At 43.1% G+C, this 16648-nt stretch overlaps 1 protein-coding gene across 1 annotated transcript; it reads left to right on the top strand.

Moving 5' to 3' along the window:
• The first annotated feature begins 471 nt into the window (after nucleotides 1-471).
• On the top strand, nucleotides 472-13585 carry ENC1 (ectodermal-neural cortex 1). The gene is made up of 3 exons (XM_054287751.1): nucleotides 472-598; nucleotides 5242-7055; nucleotides 10503-13585. The coding sequence occupies exon 2, from the start codon at nucleotides 5254-5256 to the stop codon at nucleotides 7021-7023; it is 1770 nt and encodes a 589-aa protein (XP_054143726.1). The 5' UTR covers nucleotides 472-598; nucleotides 5242-5253; the 3' UTR covers nucleotides 7024-7055; nucleotides 10503-13585.
• The last annotated feature ends 3063 nt before the right edge of the window (nucleotides 13586-16648 follow it).

Below are 16648 nucleotides of genomic sequence, written 5' to 3'. Positions count from 1 at the left end.
CACGCCGCGAGGACCGGCACCCCTCCCCATCCCGCGCAGCTTTTTCGGTGCCTGCTCGGAGGGGCGCACCCCTTGTACACCCGGAGCAGGAGCTCCCACAGCGAGTGCCTGCTCCGCCCGGCCCCGCGGGGCCCCCACAGGCAGGGTGGGCAAGGCAGGAAGCAGAGGCCATCCCGCAGCCCCGTCCGCGGCGACACGAGACGCCCGCCGCACCTTCCGCGCCGCCGGCCGGGACAGCAACAGCGAGCGCGCTGCCCTCGCCCTGCCGTCCCTCCCCTGCTGTCACTCACAGGCTGTGCATAAAGCCTCCCCCCGCCCCCCAGCCCATATACCCCTTCTCCGCTCCGCCGCCGGGACAGAGCTGCGGTCGGCGTGCCAGCAGCAGCTGGAGCCGCTCTTTCCCTTTCTTGCGTCCCTCTTCCCTACCTCCCGCCCTCCTTCCGCGACCCGCCTCCCGCCGGCGGCACCGGCTCCGCCCGGCGCTGCTGCTCGCCCGCCGCGTCTCCGCGGCCCCGCCGGACCGGCACAGCCCAGCTCCTCTTCCATGCGCGGCGCTGCGTCGCCCACGGACCTCCGCGCTCGCCCGGGAGCCGCTGCTGTAAGTTGGTGCCGCCGGCCCGGAGCAGCGTCCGGCACGGAGGGGAGGCGGGGTGGCAGAGCTTGCGGGGCAGAGCTTGCGGGGCAGAGCTTGCGGGGCAGAGCTGCGGGGCAGAGCTGGGGGGCAGAGCTGGGGGGCAGAGCTGCCGCCGCGCTGCCGGCGGTGCTTCTCCGGCTGGAGCCGGGCTGCCTTGTTGGTCCCCGGCACAGGCGCAGGCTGGCCCTCCTCCGCCCTGTCCGGAACGCCAGGTACCAGCGGGGCACTGGTGGGTAGACATTCGCCGTGATTTGCTATCTCCTGTACTCGGCTGCCCTCGGAAGGCGTGGGCTCCTATTACGGAGGTTGCTAGCCTCCCTGTTGGGCTTCAGCTTCCTGCTTGGGGCCCCGAGCGATCCCGAGCATCCCTCCCTCAGCGGGCGTGAGGCAGGGCAGGGAATGAGCCAGCGCCTCGCTGGTCCCGAGCTGGCTGCGGCGCTGCTCTCCCTGCGCCGGTACAGAAACTTTTGCACGTGGTTATTGCTCTATAAAGCAAACTAAATGCATTTTAGCTTCTCGCACTGGTTTTTATATCAGTCTAGGAAGAAGCTCTTTGAGTTTCTTCTCAGAGACGGAGTTATTTAGGCGTTTTGATGGGGCGAACTGAGGGGAATTTAGAGTCGCGTTTCTTTGTTTGCATGTGGTGAGCTGTAGTGCATTCCTAGCAGGAGCAGCGTGTTCTGCTTTCTGTCTCGCTGCAGGTCCTAGGCAGCCACTGAGTTTGAAGACTTTAGGCAGTGTCACGGTTTGCCTCTGCCACACTGATAGCATCGGTGCCGATTTAGCCATGGAAAGCGGTGTTAGTTACATCGACGGCATGATCAGCAGATTTCCTCTCTTTCGGTTGTTTCACTGATTCTAAAGAAAAACGCAACCACTACTGTGTAATTACACAGTCATATTTAAATGAGCGTGCATCAGGGATGTGTCAGTAATTTGAAAATACTTGATTTTTCTTTTGATTTAGGCTGAGATCTGCATGCAATAAAACTGTTAAGTAGGACAAGGAGCCTGTTGTTTAGTCTTAAAGTAGTGTTTACTACTGGGCTGCTGTGACAAGTAGCCTGTTGAAGTGTAATTATAAATCAAAGTCTTGGTTCAACCTCTGTTCCTAGATAAAATCTATATCTGTAATTTACTGACCACTTCTTGTCTTTTACATACAAATACTATTTCTAAGGAAAGAAATGCCTGAAGGGAATTGGCTAATATTATTCAAGATGAACACTTGATCACTGACAGTAAATTACCTCTGCTGAAGTATTTGAGGCTTGCATAATTTCCAACACTAAGCAGAGAAATTGGAGATGTCATTTTTGCATTTTAGTATTCTTCCAAGATTCTGGATTGACCTAATTTACAGAAACACTGCCTGTTAGTGAATGATGGTACTTGCTTCTAAGGGTGTTTGTTTAGCTAGTCTATGTGTAAACGCATCTCAGCACCACACTGGAGGAAAAAGATGTGTATAGATATATATCTTTGTTCTGTTTGGGGAAATATGTTAGCTTATCTTAATTGTGAATTGGCATATTTTGAATTCCTCTCAGTAGATGACATTGTGATGATAAAAGCAATCTTACAGGAACAGTTCAAGACCAGCATATGTGAAATCTACTTCTCACCAAGAGACTAAGGCTTCTGTAATAGTAGGGTGAAATGCTGAGTGCCTTATTCAGTAGCTGTTTGGGAGGGGTCTTTATACAAATTTTTAATTTTTTTTTTTTTTTACAGTGGTATTTGTTACCATGGCTGTGGGTGGGCTTTGGGTCACAGACAGTGATCTGTTCCTCCCCTCTGCATGTGGTCTGTAGTTCACTAGTCTGCACGGTATGCATAACTGCAGGGTGGTTATTTTATGTTTGCCTCTATTTTGTTGTGGTTATGGGCTCATTCTGAATGGTGCTGAACAAGCGTTGCTCATGGGAGTACAGAGCCTGGTGAAAGATCTAAATCCCTGCATCTGCAGCCTCTGATATGAACTTTACCTGCCCTATCCCTGAACCCTGTGTGCATGATGAAAGAGTTTTCAGTAAACTCTGAATTCCCTCAATATGTGGGGGCAAAGAAGAGAACCTGTGTTTTCATAGAGATCCTGACATGCCTAGACTGTGATGTCTACACTCACATCCAGCTGACTGGAATGGAGTGTGGGGGGCAGTGGCCGTGTTCACATACTGGTTGTTCTGTTGTCTCTGATCAGTGGGGTGTTTAGCTCCTATCCTGCTCCCTGGTAAGGAACCTTCAAAGAGTAAGTCCTCAGTGTGAGGAAAACCCACCTGCAGAGATCCAATGAATAGTGTGCCTTGCATCATAACAGCATTTAAGACAGTAAAGTACCTGGAAAAGTTTGAAAAATATGACAGTAAAGTGTTCAGCTTCTGATTTGTGTCATCAAGCTGCTTGTATACTAGTATTCCAGGCCTTGACCTTTCTGTAGTCCTTCAGTTCCAGGAGATTTCAACTTGTAAATGGTCAGTATCTTATTTTTGGCTATAGGTTAAGTGGGTTATTTTAGTCTGAGATTAGTGCTCAAGATCCTCAAATGACATCTGGGTATTTTTTTGCCAGACAATACAACTTCATTAAAGGTCATATGATTTTCCTTGTAAAAGAGTTTGTGTTTTGAAGACATACCAGCTGACTTAAGTTGTTCTGTGCTTAGTGCATTTAATAGGTTGGCCTAGGGAGCACTGGTGTGATCCCTTACTAAGCTTTTGCTTAGGTAGAGTGAGACAGATACTCTGCCTTGTAGCTCTGATGTGTAGGACTCCTCTCTGTTTTAGAGGAATTTGGATTGTGCACCATATATTGGGTAGTGTTGCTTGCTATTTTCAATCCCAGTTAAATTTCATAGGGCAAATTGTGTTTCCTATTAAAGGAAGTGGGCTATGGTAGTTTTACAGGAAGGTGTCTCTCTATTCTTTACTCTAAGTTGGGCCTTAGGTTTTTTTTTGTAACGGAAGGGAAAGGTGTAACACAGACATGCTGTTGTTCAATATGGTGAATCAATTGTATTAGCACAGAGTGTGGAGGATGGTACTGGCTGTGCTGCAGTTAGACTGCAGGTGTTGCGTGTTCCATATACACAGATTGCTTGCTCTGAAATGGAGTCTGCTGTTCAAATTAAATGTGTGGTTTTGAGTTTCTCAATATTTCTGGTCATATGAATCAAGAAAAATACATCTATTAAAAATGCTGGTTTTGAGGCTTGTAAAGCTCATGTATTATCTTGAAGCATGAAGTGTGGGAATGAAATTCTGCAATTCAGTACTGCTTAAAGATGCTTGAGTATATGGAAATGTCTGTGTGAGAGCAAAGTATATCCACATTAAAAACCTTCACAAGTGGCCCCAGGTGCTCTGACTTAGGACATAGCATGCTTTCCAGGTAGACCTTTTGGCCAGTTCTTTATTTGAAAGTGCAGTAAGAGGTACTCTGGACATGCAAATAGCTTAGTAATTAGTCAAGTTGTGTTCTTGGCTTTTGCTGAGGTTTTTCTGCAGTTTGAAGAGAGAGAAGTGAGATATTTCAGTACCAGTCACAGCCACAGCTTGCCCTGAGTTCTTTATGTTTCATCTCCTACTATTTGCACTGTGGCTTTCTGGCCATTGCCTTTATATCGCTGTCAATATTCCTCCCTTACCCTATACTCCATACCATTCTGACTTGACTCTTAGTTAAATCTGGAAACTTGCTGTAATTATACCTAGGCCTGCGCATCATGGCATGTAACAGTAACATTCACCTCTAAACAGATCTGAGTAGGGTTTTGTTTTTTAGGAATAGGGCAGGATGGAATAGTTTTATGCCTCTTCAGAAGTTCAGAATGAGCAATGGCTTAAGCTCTGAGGACCTGACGCTCCAGGTGGCTTCAGAGGCAGTGTCTCAGTGACTGGTGGTGAAAACATGTTTTTCTGCGACACTGCCTATGTATATGCTAAATCACTATAACAAACAGACACTGAATTCTGTGAAATAAAGGTGGAATCTGTAGATTTTACTAATCTTATTTTTTTTTACAGTTACACAAGTCTAAATGTATGATACCAGGGTTTTATTTTAAAGTTTGTGGTTTTTTTTTTTTTCATTTTGTGTTGTTGCATATGGAATCACTATACCAAAGGGAAGCTTCCTAATGGGATTAGTAGGTTTTTGTTCTCTATGCAGCTTTTGACATTCCTTAGGTATTCTGTCTGGTAGCTCTTCCTGCTATGATTCAGTACAGGAGAATGTTTCAAGCGTGTGCATGTGTATGTATGTAATGAATCAGCTGGTCTAGGTTGGGGAAGGGTGAGAAAATCAGTCCAGGTTCATTTTCTTTCTCCAACTTACTTGCTTACTGTATTGCTATGAAAGTTGGAGATCAGGTTTCCCAAGATAAACCTGCTCTTGGGCAACAAATTTAGGGTATGTCATTTATGAATCTCAGCTTACAAAAAAAAAAAAAATGCATGCCAAAGGGAGATGTAATTCTCTGTCCGCTCAGCTGTAAATTAAGGCTTTTTCTTCCCCATCCTGTAGTGAATAACAGACAGATTTTTTGATATGTAAAACTAAAAATGGTTTTGGCTCTTATTTATTTTAAATTTTTTCTTTGCTTACAGGTGTGAAAGAAAATGTCAGTCAGCATGCATGAAAATCGCAAGTCCAGGGCCAGTACTGGCTCCATAAACATATACTTGTTCCACAAGTCATCCTATGCTGATAGTGTCCTTACTCACCTAAACCTTCTGCGTCAGCAGCGTCTCTTTACAGATGTACTTCTCCATGCTGGAAACAGGTCATTCCCCTGCCACAGAGCAGTTCTAGCTGCTTGTAGCCGCTATTTTGAAGCAATGTTCAGCGGAGGACTGAAAGAGAGCCAGGACAGTGAAGTCAACTTTCACAACTCTATTCACCCAGAAGTCCTGGAGCTTCTTCTGGACTATGCGTATTCCTCCAGAGTTATCATCAATGAGGAAAATGCAGAGTCACTGCTGGAGGCTGGTGACATGCTGGAGTTTCAGGACATTCGGGATGCTTGTGCAGAGTTTCTGGAGAAAAACCTTCATCCCACCAACTGTCTTGGGATGCTGCTGCTGTCAGATGCTCATCAGTGTACCAAGCTGTATGAGCTCTCTTGGAGGATGTGCCTTAGCAACTTCCAGGGTATCAGTAAAAGCGAAGACTTCCTCCAGCTGCCAAAAGACATGGTAGTGCAGCTCCTTTCCAGTGAAGAATTAGAAACTGAAGATGAAAGGCTGGTATATGAATCGGCTATTAACTGGGTCAACTATGACCTGAGTAAGCGTCACTGTTACCTGCCAGAGCTACTGCAGACAGTGAGACTGGCCCTCCTGCCAGCCATATACCTTATGGAGAATGTGGCCATGGAAGAACTTATCACCAAGCAAAGGAAAAGCAAGGAGATTGTAGAAGAATCAATAAGATGCAAGTTGAAGATCTTACAGAATGATGGAGTGGTCACCAGCTTGTGTGCCAGACCCCGAAAAACTGGCCATTCACTTTTTCTTTTAGGTGGCCAAACCTTTATGTGTGACAAGCTGTACTTGGTGGATCAAAAGGCAAAGGAGATCATTCCAAAGGCTGACATTCCAAGCCCACGGAAAGAGTTCAGTGCTTGTGCCATAGGCTGTAAGGTGTATATCACTGGGGGACGAGGATCAGAAAATGGGGTCTCCAAAGACGTGTGGGTGTATGACACCCTTCATGAGGAGTGGTCGAAGGCCGCTCCCATGCTGGTGGCTAGGTTTGGCCATGGCTCTGCCGAACTTAAGCACTGTTTGTATGTAGTAGGGGGGCACACTGCAGCAACTGGTTGCCTTCCAGCTTCCCCTTCAGTATCCCTGAAGCAAGTAGAACAGTACGACCCCGTGACCAACAAATGGACCATGGTTGCCCCACTGCGGGAGGGAGTGAGCAATGCCGCTGTAGTCAGTGCGAAGCTGAAGCTGTTTGCTTTTGGTGGTACCAGCGTTAGCCATGACAAGCTGCCCAAAGTCCAGTGCTATGATCAGTGTGAAAACAGATGGACTGTACCAGCCACCTGCCCCCAGCCCTGGCGCTACACAGCTGCAGCTGTTCTGGGAAACCAGATTTTTATTATGGGTGGAGATACTGAATTCTCTGCGTGCTCTGCTTATAAATTCAATAGTGAGGCATACCAGTGGACTAAGGTGGGAGATGTGACAGCGAAGCGAATGAGCTGCCATGCAGTGGCATCTGGAAACAAATTGTATGTGGTTGGAGGCTACTTTGGCATTCAGAGGTGCAAGACATTGGACTGCTACGATCCCACGTTAGATGCGTGGAACAGCATAACAACTGTGCCCTATTCATTAATTCCCACGGCATTTGTCAGCACATGGAAGCACCTCCCCTCCTAATTGTGTATTTGTTGGCAATTACAAGTTATCAGGTAAGAAATAACACCTTTGAATTTCACTGTAATAATGCTTTTCAAAAAACATTTCAGCAGCAGCTCTGAGGAGGGGTGAGTATGTTTGATGCAGTTTTACATCGGGATCACCTGAGACACATATGTTCATGGGCTGTTGAAAGCCAGGCACCACATCTGTGACAACACCAGATCCTGGAAGTAGTTTGCCACATATCGTGCACCAGCCTTTACAAGGCCTTTTCCTCTATGATTTAGATGTAAAGGACTGAGCAAAAATAGCATTTTCAACTTGTGTGGAAATGCAGATAATCTTTTTAAAATTGGCTCTGGCTCTTAAGTACTAAATGCATGCTAAACAAAGGTTCCACTGCCAGTTGTCTGATGACAGAGACTAGGTCACTTTGCATCCAGTAGCAGTACCCAAAAAAGATACAGAAAATTCTGATCTGAAGCCTTATACTGAATTCACTTGACTTTTCATGCAGACAGCCTTCAGAGAAAGCTGCTGTCTTATGATAGGTGTTTTACAGGGAGTTCAGGCCTAATTTTCGATCTCAGCTAGACAACGTGGTTGCATCTTCATGGACTAAGGTTGCATTTTCTCCATTGTAACACTTTAAAATACAGACTTTTCAAAATACTTATGCTTATATATGTTGAACTAGGTATAGTGTCAGGAAGATATGTAATTAATATTGCAGCCTGAAATAATTACTAGTCTATAGCACACACTGTTCCAAAACAATTTAATTATACATAATGGGCCAGGTTCTTACCAGATGCAACTTCAGCATTGTATCTTCTCACAAGCAAGTCTGAATTTGGTCTTGCTTGATGGGTTGTTGTGCATTTCTTATTTTTGGGCAGAGGGGAGAAGATTTTTGCTATTCATCTGTGTATTTTGTAACAAACCTGGTAGACTCCCATTTGTGTTGTGTTGCTTTTATTCCCCATTTCCTCCTTGTGGCTTTAGTACAAAATTAGTTACTCCCAGTAACTATAACTGATAAAAATAGTGATGTCCTTGATCCTAAATAATCAGTGCCATATGAATGGTAGTTTCTTTTTGCATATGAGCAGTGTATATTGTACCCATGAAGACAGGCAGGTGATAAGAAAAAGGCAAACAAATACAGTTGCAGTAATTAAACAAGCTATTCATGTGCCTCTGGGTTACTGAAAAGTTCAGATTGAAGAGGTTCTCCAGAATATAGGAAGAAGAAGTGTGTAGAAACTTTTCTAGGTTCTTCTGTTTGGGACAGATAATTGGGAAGGTTTTTTGGTGTTTTTTGCAGCAGTAGATATTTGTCTGACTCTTGCAGTAAATGCAAGCCCCAGAGGCCTTTGAAGCAGTGTAGATAGGGCAGACAGTTACTCCTGTAGTTGTCTTTCAGTTGACTGGGACTTTTGATTGAGTAAAGAATACAAGGTTGGGCCCATGCAAAGCAGCAGCTCAGCTTTGAAATCTACGGTGAAATTGGGCAGTGTTGTGCCATGATGCTCTGCTCTCAGGTGATTGTTTGCCTTGAAAACGCTCTGCCCTCTGCCCTCTCCCCACTTTGTTTTTCCAGACTTTTCTTTGGAAAGCAGATTAAACTCTAGAGACCAGGTCGTGGTCACTGACTGTAATTGCCCCCCAAAAGCAAATGGAAGTCCTCATTTCTGTGTGTCAGCTTCCTCCCTAGCTGAGAACTACATCTCGATATCTTCAGTTAATTTGTATTATTACTGACTTTATGCAGTTCTCAGTGTTATCAGAACAGCAGTATTGAATGCCCGGACTCAGGTCTGTGCCAAGAAAAATATTGACTTACTCTTCTGAGTCTCACTTAATTGTTCTGGAGTTTACAGTGCATGAGGGAGTGTTTTATTTTGAAAAAGAGTTCTCTGAATATAACGGTGCAAAAAGCTTTCCTTTACTCTGCAGTATCTTGTTAAAGGCCATTATTTTATCTTCACTAACACACAAGATATCTGGCTTAACTAGCGCACAAGATAACTGAATGTAGCTTTAGTCTGAAATCTCTCCAGTGCTGTGTGCTCATCCAGTAAGTAGGTTGCTTTTTTTTCCTTCTGACTCCTGCTGCTTTGTCAGTGGGTGGGAGGGCCAAAAAGGAAATTACTTGTGATTACTCTGTTTTCATGGTGCTGTGTGGCCCCAGTCTGACAGCTTTCAGGAAGACTTCAGTCTGCTTTGTCTTGTTCCTCAAACTTTGGAGTTTTGGGTTCGGTTTTTTCCCTTCTGTTTTGGAATTATTTATGGCTTTTTTTAAAGTTCATCCCATGACAAGAAACACTGTTTTGACTTCCATGTTGATAGTCTGTTTTGATGGGAAGAATGTCATGCTGTACTGAATAATATCTAGAGAAGACTAATCAATACTGAGTGGACCCTTTTTTTAGACATAAAAAAAAATAGCCCACACTTGCAAAAACACTATGGACTGTTATGGAGGCTGGTTTGTTTCCTGTGAATGTTCCCTGTTGTTCTTAGACATCACGGCCTGAGAGAGATGTAGTGTGTTCAAAGGGTCTGTGAGTGCACTAGAGCTCATTTGCATTGTAATGAAGTAGGATTTGCCTTCTAAAATTGTAGCATTGCTGTCAGAATTATTGTGATGAATTGATGATGGTTTGGAAGCTGGAATTTTCATACAGCTTCAGAGTCAAAAAGCAAAGCACAATCTCAGCATCCAAAGGCTGAGTTTCTTATTGAATAATTGATTTTATAAAGGACTCTAGGATGGATTTATTGGTGGATGATATACTGCTGTTTAAAAAGAAATTAGGCAGAATTTTGCTGAAAATAAGAGTAGGTGTACTTTAAGTAAGGGAATTCTATGCCCCTCTCTGTTGTGAGTAAATTAAATTCAGAATTTGTTAAGGTGAACAGAGGTATTGGGGGCAAGACACTTTCAGCTTCCCTTCTGCTTTGCTCCAACCAGGTTGGTTTTGGTTGAGGTATAGAAAAAACTCTACACTGTGTGTTCATGTGTTTTTTTGTGAAAGAGAAGTTACAAAAAGTTGTTTGTTTAAAACAGGTCTACCAACTTAAGATTTTAGGGGAACATAAAAATGTGGAAGTATGCAGGATACAGAGTCTTATCAGTTTAAAGTGTATCAGGGCACTTTGATTTAGGTTTCAAGTGACTGAATTTATACCCAAAACATTAGTTAGTCTTTTTGCCGTCAATAGGAAAGTTTGCAGAGTATTGTTAGCAGAATAATAACATCAGAATCTGTCCTTAAATAATTATGTTCTTGACTCATTTATGTATTAGTAGTTGGTTATTGCACAAGAACCTTGAGGTTCAGGGTGGGCAGGGAAGCCCATCAACTGGGTTGTATCCTAAGCCTAGCTTTTAGATTTTCTTTGACATCTAACAAAAAACCTTATGGTGTATTGTTGCAGCAAAACCTTTTAAGTAATTTCTCCTTTCCTTCCACCTCTTCCCATGCTTTCAGTTTACTCCTTTATTTGGAGAAGATAATTGGAACCTCAGATCTGGAGAAGTTTTTATGAAGAAAATCATTCAGCGTTTCTTGCATTTGAAGAAAATCATCTGCACCTTGTAAATTATCCAACCCAGACATGAAGGAATGGGAGAAGAAACCCCTGTCTTTAGTGCTTCAACACGTGGTTTAAATATGAATGGACAAACCTTGTGCTAGTAATTGTGGATTAATGCCCATGTTAATCAGTCCTTCAAAGATGAAAAAAACAGAGACAGAATGTCTCTTAGCTGTGCACCACACATCACTAGATTTCCATGGACCCCACTGTTTTTATGTGAAATTTGAAATGGTTGTCGCCTCTCTTTGTGGTGGTTTGAAGTGCCAGCGCCAGCTGCAGGGGCAGCAGGCCAGGACTGAAACAGCAAGATGCTGCTGTGAATGAAGATACAGCAGCATTGCTGCTGAGCTCTGCTGACTGGAGTGTGCTTGCCTGTGGGCAGTGCCTGCAGCATCTGTTACACCCTGTGTTGCATTGTCCTGTGTGCAGTAAGTGACCTTCTGTTCATAAGGACCAGTCCAGTGGTGAAATGTTTTTGCAACAGTGGGGAACAAACATTACAGCCCCAAAATGCTCATTGTTCCTGTTCTTCCCTGTATTTATAATTCAGTCTGTCCCTTTCCTATTATGTTAGTTGTTGTAGATATAGTTATTTATTGTTGAATGCTTGCATGCTGAAACAATGCCTGCAATTGTCTTCATGTTGCAAGGGCTTGTGTGAATTGTATGTTTTGCACATATTGTGATTGCTGACTTGCTCTGCTGCACAAAGAAAGAAAACTATTGGGTAACAGTTGGAGGTGGGAGGGAGGAGTGGCTTCCCAGTCGGAAATGGAAGGATTACAAGACAGGATTTAAAGTTACACGTGTACTAAAGGAAGAAGCCATGGAGGTCACTTTCTCAGGCCACCAGCTCCCCAGGTTGCATGTGGTGTGTCTTGTAGATGGTGTCCTTGCAACATTTCATTTGTTGGTCATGCCTTTCAATTTCTAACCTGGAAATAGCCAAAGTCTCTTGCAACACTCACTTTGTGCAGCTTCCTGATTGCAACTCAAATACTGTGGAAGAGCTTCTGGATACCAAGCCCAGATGAAGTCATTGTCCAAACTTATTTATTTATTTATTGGGTTGGAGGAGGGTTACCTACAATATAGCCACATTGTCCTGAAGGAGTGGAGAATGGTGATTCAAGAATAAAAACAAAAAAGAAAACCTCAACATAGGTTAATGATGAAGTCTTAAAAAAAAAAAAAAGAAGAAAGAGCAGACAATTTTGCACTGACTGGATTGCCTCATCCATCTGGATTTCAGATCATCTGAGTGGCCAGATGTCAAAGACCCAAGTGCTCTAGAAAAATTCTTATGGGGATAGAAAATGAATTTCAAACCTCTTATCTTAAAAAGAAAAAAAAAGCCCTCAAACTCTGCTGCTTTTTATTTTTGTTATCCAGGTGTGTCTTTAATCACTTGGTTGCTCAGAAGCCTCAGATAATCCTGAGAAACCAAACTTTGGTTTTTAAATGAAATTGTTTCTTATTATTCTGGTCTTTGGACAGAGATGAAGCTACTCTTTTCTTAGGAATTTCAGAAGCTTGTGTTTCACAGGTACTTTCTTTGCCAGATCCTGTAATGAAGCTTGTATTGTATTGTGTTTTTTCTTAAATGTTTCTGGAGCCCACTGAAACCGGCACATTCAGTATCATGGTTGGTGTGTGCTGTGGTATAAGTAAACAGCTGCATGTGTGCATGCAAAACAAAAATAGCCACATTTGTGATGCTTGCCTTTCTCTGTGTGAAAGTGATGTATTTGTGAAAGTTTTGTCATCTGAAAGTGTTTACATTGGTCACTGGAAGTTTCTCTGCACTGCCTTATGTTTGATTTGCTGTTTGGAGTAGACTCTTTACATTTCAGAAATAAAGTATTTGGAGTTCTGTGAATACCGAGAGAACATTGATTAATAAGCAGTCATTTGCAGTTTTTAAAAGGGTGGGTTCCAACTAGATGTGATAAAATTGTAGTTCCACTGATTAAACTGATTCCTTGAAGTGGTAGATTAAAAAAGTATTTAAACCCACAGCCTCTCTACCCTTGCCCCCACGTAGACAACCTTTAGCAATAGGAAAACAGATTAGGATAGGTCTCCTTTCTATATCCCTGTACCTGCGCAGGTTGCCATGTTGAAGCAAACAGCCTTGAATTTTTGTTGGCCTTTCATCTTGGGGATCACTCACAGGAGTGAAGGGAGCCATAAAATCAGACTTCCTGTGTTTTGCATGTCCTCTCCCCAGGCACTAGCAACTACATAAGGTACCAGGAAGTAAAGAACTGGGTCCCCAGGGGCCCCTGTGTTTGAATAAGGACATGTAGCTTTGAGATATGTGTTCTCTGTCAAGCCGATCAGAGTCCAGAGGTGAAGCTGCCTTGCATCTGACTGTTTAGCTTATGAAATCTGTTTTGTAGCACCATTCAGCTTCCAAAAGTGGGATGAATTTTCTGCAGCTGTTTCCAAACTTGTGGTCTGCTTTCAAGTCCTCAATTAATTCCTGTGTGTAGGCTGAAGGAAACTGAAGTCAGGGTGGGCCTCCGGCTCTGCAGGGACTACACGAGGCTCTTGCTCTATGAATTGTTGTGGGAATCCTGGCTGACTATTTGACCATTTCAGCCCTGCAAAACACCCCAGACTTAGATAGAAGCAGTTCACAGCAGAGTGCACACAAAAACCCTGGCATAAGATGGGAAGGTTCCTCTTATTTTGCAGGCTGGTTACTGTAGAAACATGTAACAAAGGAGAGCCTTCCCCTTCTGGGGTAATTGTGCAGCCCCTTTTCTATGTGTCTGACATCTGTCTGAGTAAGAGTGATTAGAACAGAATAATGTTCCCATTCCTGGCCATTGAAGATGTGGTTCATGTGCTAAAAGCAAACTGCAAGTGAAGAAGTAAAATTGTCTATGTTGTTTGCTACTATGTCTTAAGATTTTGTAAAACTCACTTTTTTTCACAATGTGAAACTGAAGCTCAATAAATTATTAGATATTTCCTCTCCATGGAATGTTTATTTGAAGTGTTGTCTGTTCCTCCCCTCTTTCCTCACCACTAAATGCTTTGAATCCTTTATAATGCCCTTTTTATGTCCTCTTAAAAGAAGCACATCAGCAACATGCAATTAAATGCTTTGCTTTAAGCTGCTGCTTCAGCTGCACTTTCCTTTCCTTTGTTCTCTACTGCTGCTCTTACTATGATCTCTATCTCAAAGTTCAGCAGTTAAAACTCAGAGAGCCTCAAAACATTTAAGAACAGGAAATGCAAGTTTGTTAGAGCTTGCAGTACAGTTTAGTTAGTGCCTGATACCACTTGGAAGTGGAATTAGGCATCTTGAATCCTTTCTAATTATTTTCAAGTCAGAAAATCCTGGCTGCATGTAAAACATTCCAATTGTTTTATATACATGTATAGTCAAACTCTTTGACCTTTTCATCTTACTTATATTTTTGTGTGTACATTCTTAGTTTTGGGTTGGTTTTTTTGTTTGGTTGGTTGTTTGCTTAAATACCTTTTTAATGCTATTGATTTTCTACATTGGCTTAGCACCTGTCTGGCCTGAAAGAGTTTGCTGAACACTGTCCAGATATAAAGTAGCAAGTTTTCTGACATCTTCTAAATTACCTCTTTTAAAACTCTTGCAGCTGCCCTGTGAAAAGCCACAGGTTTCTTCCGGTATTTCTTTGCTCCAAAGAGTTTGGCCCATAGTATTAAGTGACTTTCTGGCTTTGGCATGGCTTGTTTAAGCTGTGTTTGAGATATTTGCCATCAGTTTTGGCTGATGGAGTAGGACACTTGGAGAATCTTTAAATATGAAGAATATCAGAAGAAAACAGCCTTTCCACAGAGCAAGGTAAGGTTAAATTAATTTCTGTGATTATTGCAAGCTCTTTGCTGGACAATAACCTGGGTTGGTTTCCTTTATTTGGATTTCACCAGGGCATGGGATGCTTGCAGCAGCACTGGGCATGAACAAACTGCTGTAGAGTGATTCAGTTAATGTCATTTTAGGGTTACTTACTCTATCTGGTCATGGATTCAAACTCCTTTGCTGAGAAGTTTTCTCATACTGGAGGTTCTGATATCTATGGTGAGAGTGTAAAAAAATGATTACTTTTAAGTTTTAAACAAGGGATGAGCTTTACAAGACATCTGCAAGACATTTGCTTTATTCATAGTAAGTGTGGCAATTAAATGCCTTGAATGATTAGAAAAAAATTAGCTCATTAGCATTGACTACAGCTTCATCAAGCGTCCTGGGGTGATCAGCCCTGACCTGTGAAAGTCTCAAAGGCCCTGTTTATGCTAGTAAATTGAATATGCCTAGGGATGATCTGGCATGGAGGCCAGCTGGCAGGAAACAGCCTTGAGCCCTTTGAGCAGGCTCTTGTCCTGGCAAGACAGGGTGGCTGCATGCAAACTGCTTGGAGTGGCTGCTGGAGTGCTCTGGCTCCTGAACCCTACCCAGGAACACTCCAGAGGAGTGCATGTTTGCATGGGCCAAAACCACACCGGGGCTCTCAAGTGACTGAGCAGAACTGACAGTCTGTTCTAGGCCTGGGAACACAACCAAGTACAGTTTGGTGTAGTGCCATTGTCCCAGCCACAGCAGTGAGCAACATCACCTTTAGGTCCTTGGTAGCTAGCTGGGCAGACTGATAACTGGTTGTACGATCCAGCTGGATCATGACCTAAATGCTGATGAAGGTGGAGGGAGGGAGGAATGCTGTCTCTGAGTGACACAGACCTTGGTAAGTGGGGAAGTTGGGTCCTGAAGAGGTGGAATCATGCAGCTTCTTCAGATGCAACGACACCTTTGGAAGTGCAGAGAGAAGAGGGTAGGAGTGTCCGTACTGTAGGTGAAAAATGTTTGGTGTGCCCAAAGCCTTCCCCATGACAGGGCCTGTGGGCTTTGCAGGAGGTGCATGGTTTCTCCTGGTCTTAAAAAAAAAAAGGAGCAGAATTCCATCAGAGCCACAGCACAAGTGTGTACATGGGAACACATACATGTGCCCATAACCCTGGCTGGCAAACGCCACACAAGTCACTTTTGTTATAAAGTGTAATTAGTCCCCAGTTTTACCCAGCGTGGCCTCGTTTTTGGCCCTTAGATGCAAAATTTACTCCTCTCTACAGTGTGAAAGGCTGTGAAATGCTCTGTCATCTGGGTGTGTGTATGCATGTAAACCATACAGAAACATAAATACTATAGAAAAGTCATATGTTTATTCAAATTTTTATGTTTGTGTGTGACATGAAGCCAAATACAAACTCACTCAGTAGTAATATATGCACATACACAATACACAAAAACCATCTGTCTTCTGTGTGTTCTTAATAATGGTCTGAATTTTTAAGTTTCACTATTTGTTAGAAACTCTACATTTAAATATGATAATTACCCTTAAAACAAAACATGGTACATAAGGCGTGACTGTGAATTAAAATAAGTGGCTAAATAAATTACAGATCTCTTTCATAATTATGTTAGGCAATGCTTCTGGCCTGACAATGCTCTGACACTCTCAGGAAACCAAACTAGACAATGTGTCCTTTTTTTTGTGTGTGTGTGTGTCTAGTTACCCTAGAAACCATAATCTGTATCTCTGAAGCAATGGGGAGCTATGAAGGAGGCAAAGCCACAGGAGTTTCTTCCAATACCCCTCCTAATCCTTCTCTTTATGTTATCAGACATTCAGTAAATTACTTAGCTCTTGGTAGCAGATGAAGTTCATTAGATATTTTGTAATCACTCTGGAATTTGTGGGTCATAGTCCATGCTCTGATTCAAAGGTAAACTTTATGACTGTGTTACTTAATTGTAATTACATATTTATATGAGCCAAAGCCACAAATACAAGCTAAGATTTTACAAACCTGCAGCCTTTTCTAGGAGATTTTAACATACCTCATCACTTTTCATCCCAACAACAGGTTCCTTTAGGAGCAAGAACGCTTAGTCCCAGCCTCAGGCTGAGAATCTTGATGCTTGCTTGATGGGGGATTGAAGGGTGCAACAGAAGTACAGGCAGAGCCTCCTCAGTTCTCCCAGCAC

Source organism: Melozone crissalis, unplaced genomic scaffold (assembly GCF_028551555.1).
Source record: "Melozone crissalis strain CALT ecotype California unplaced genomic scaffold, PUWL_Pcris_2 ptg000005l_1, whole genome shotgun sequence".
Classification (NCBI taxonomy): domain Eukaryota; kingdom Metazoa; phylum Chordata; class Aves; order Passeriformes; family Passerellidae; genus Melozone; species Melozone crissalis.
The sequence above is the reverse complement of the archived record's forward strand: the minus strand, read 5'-3'. Positions and strand labels throughout refer to the sequence as shown.

Coding starts and splice junctions, on each gene's coding strand:
- ENC1 (XM_054287751.1), top strand. CDS start 5,254: ATGTCAGTCAGCATGCATGAAAATCGCAAGTCCAGGGCCAGTACTGGC.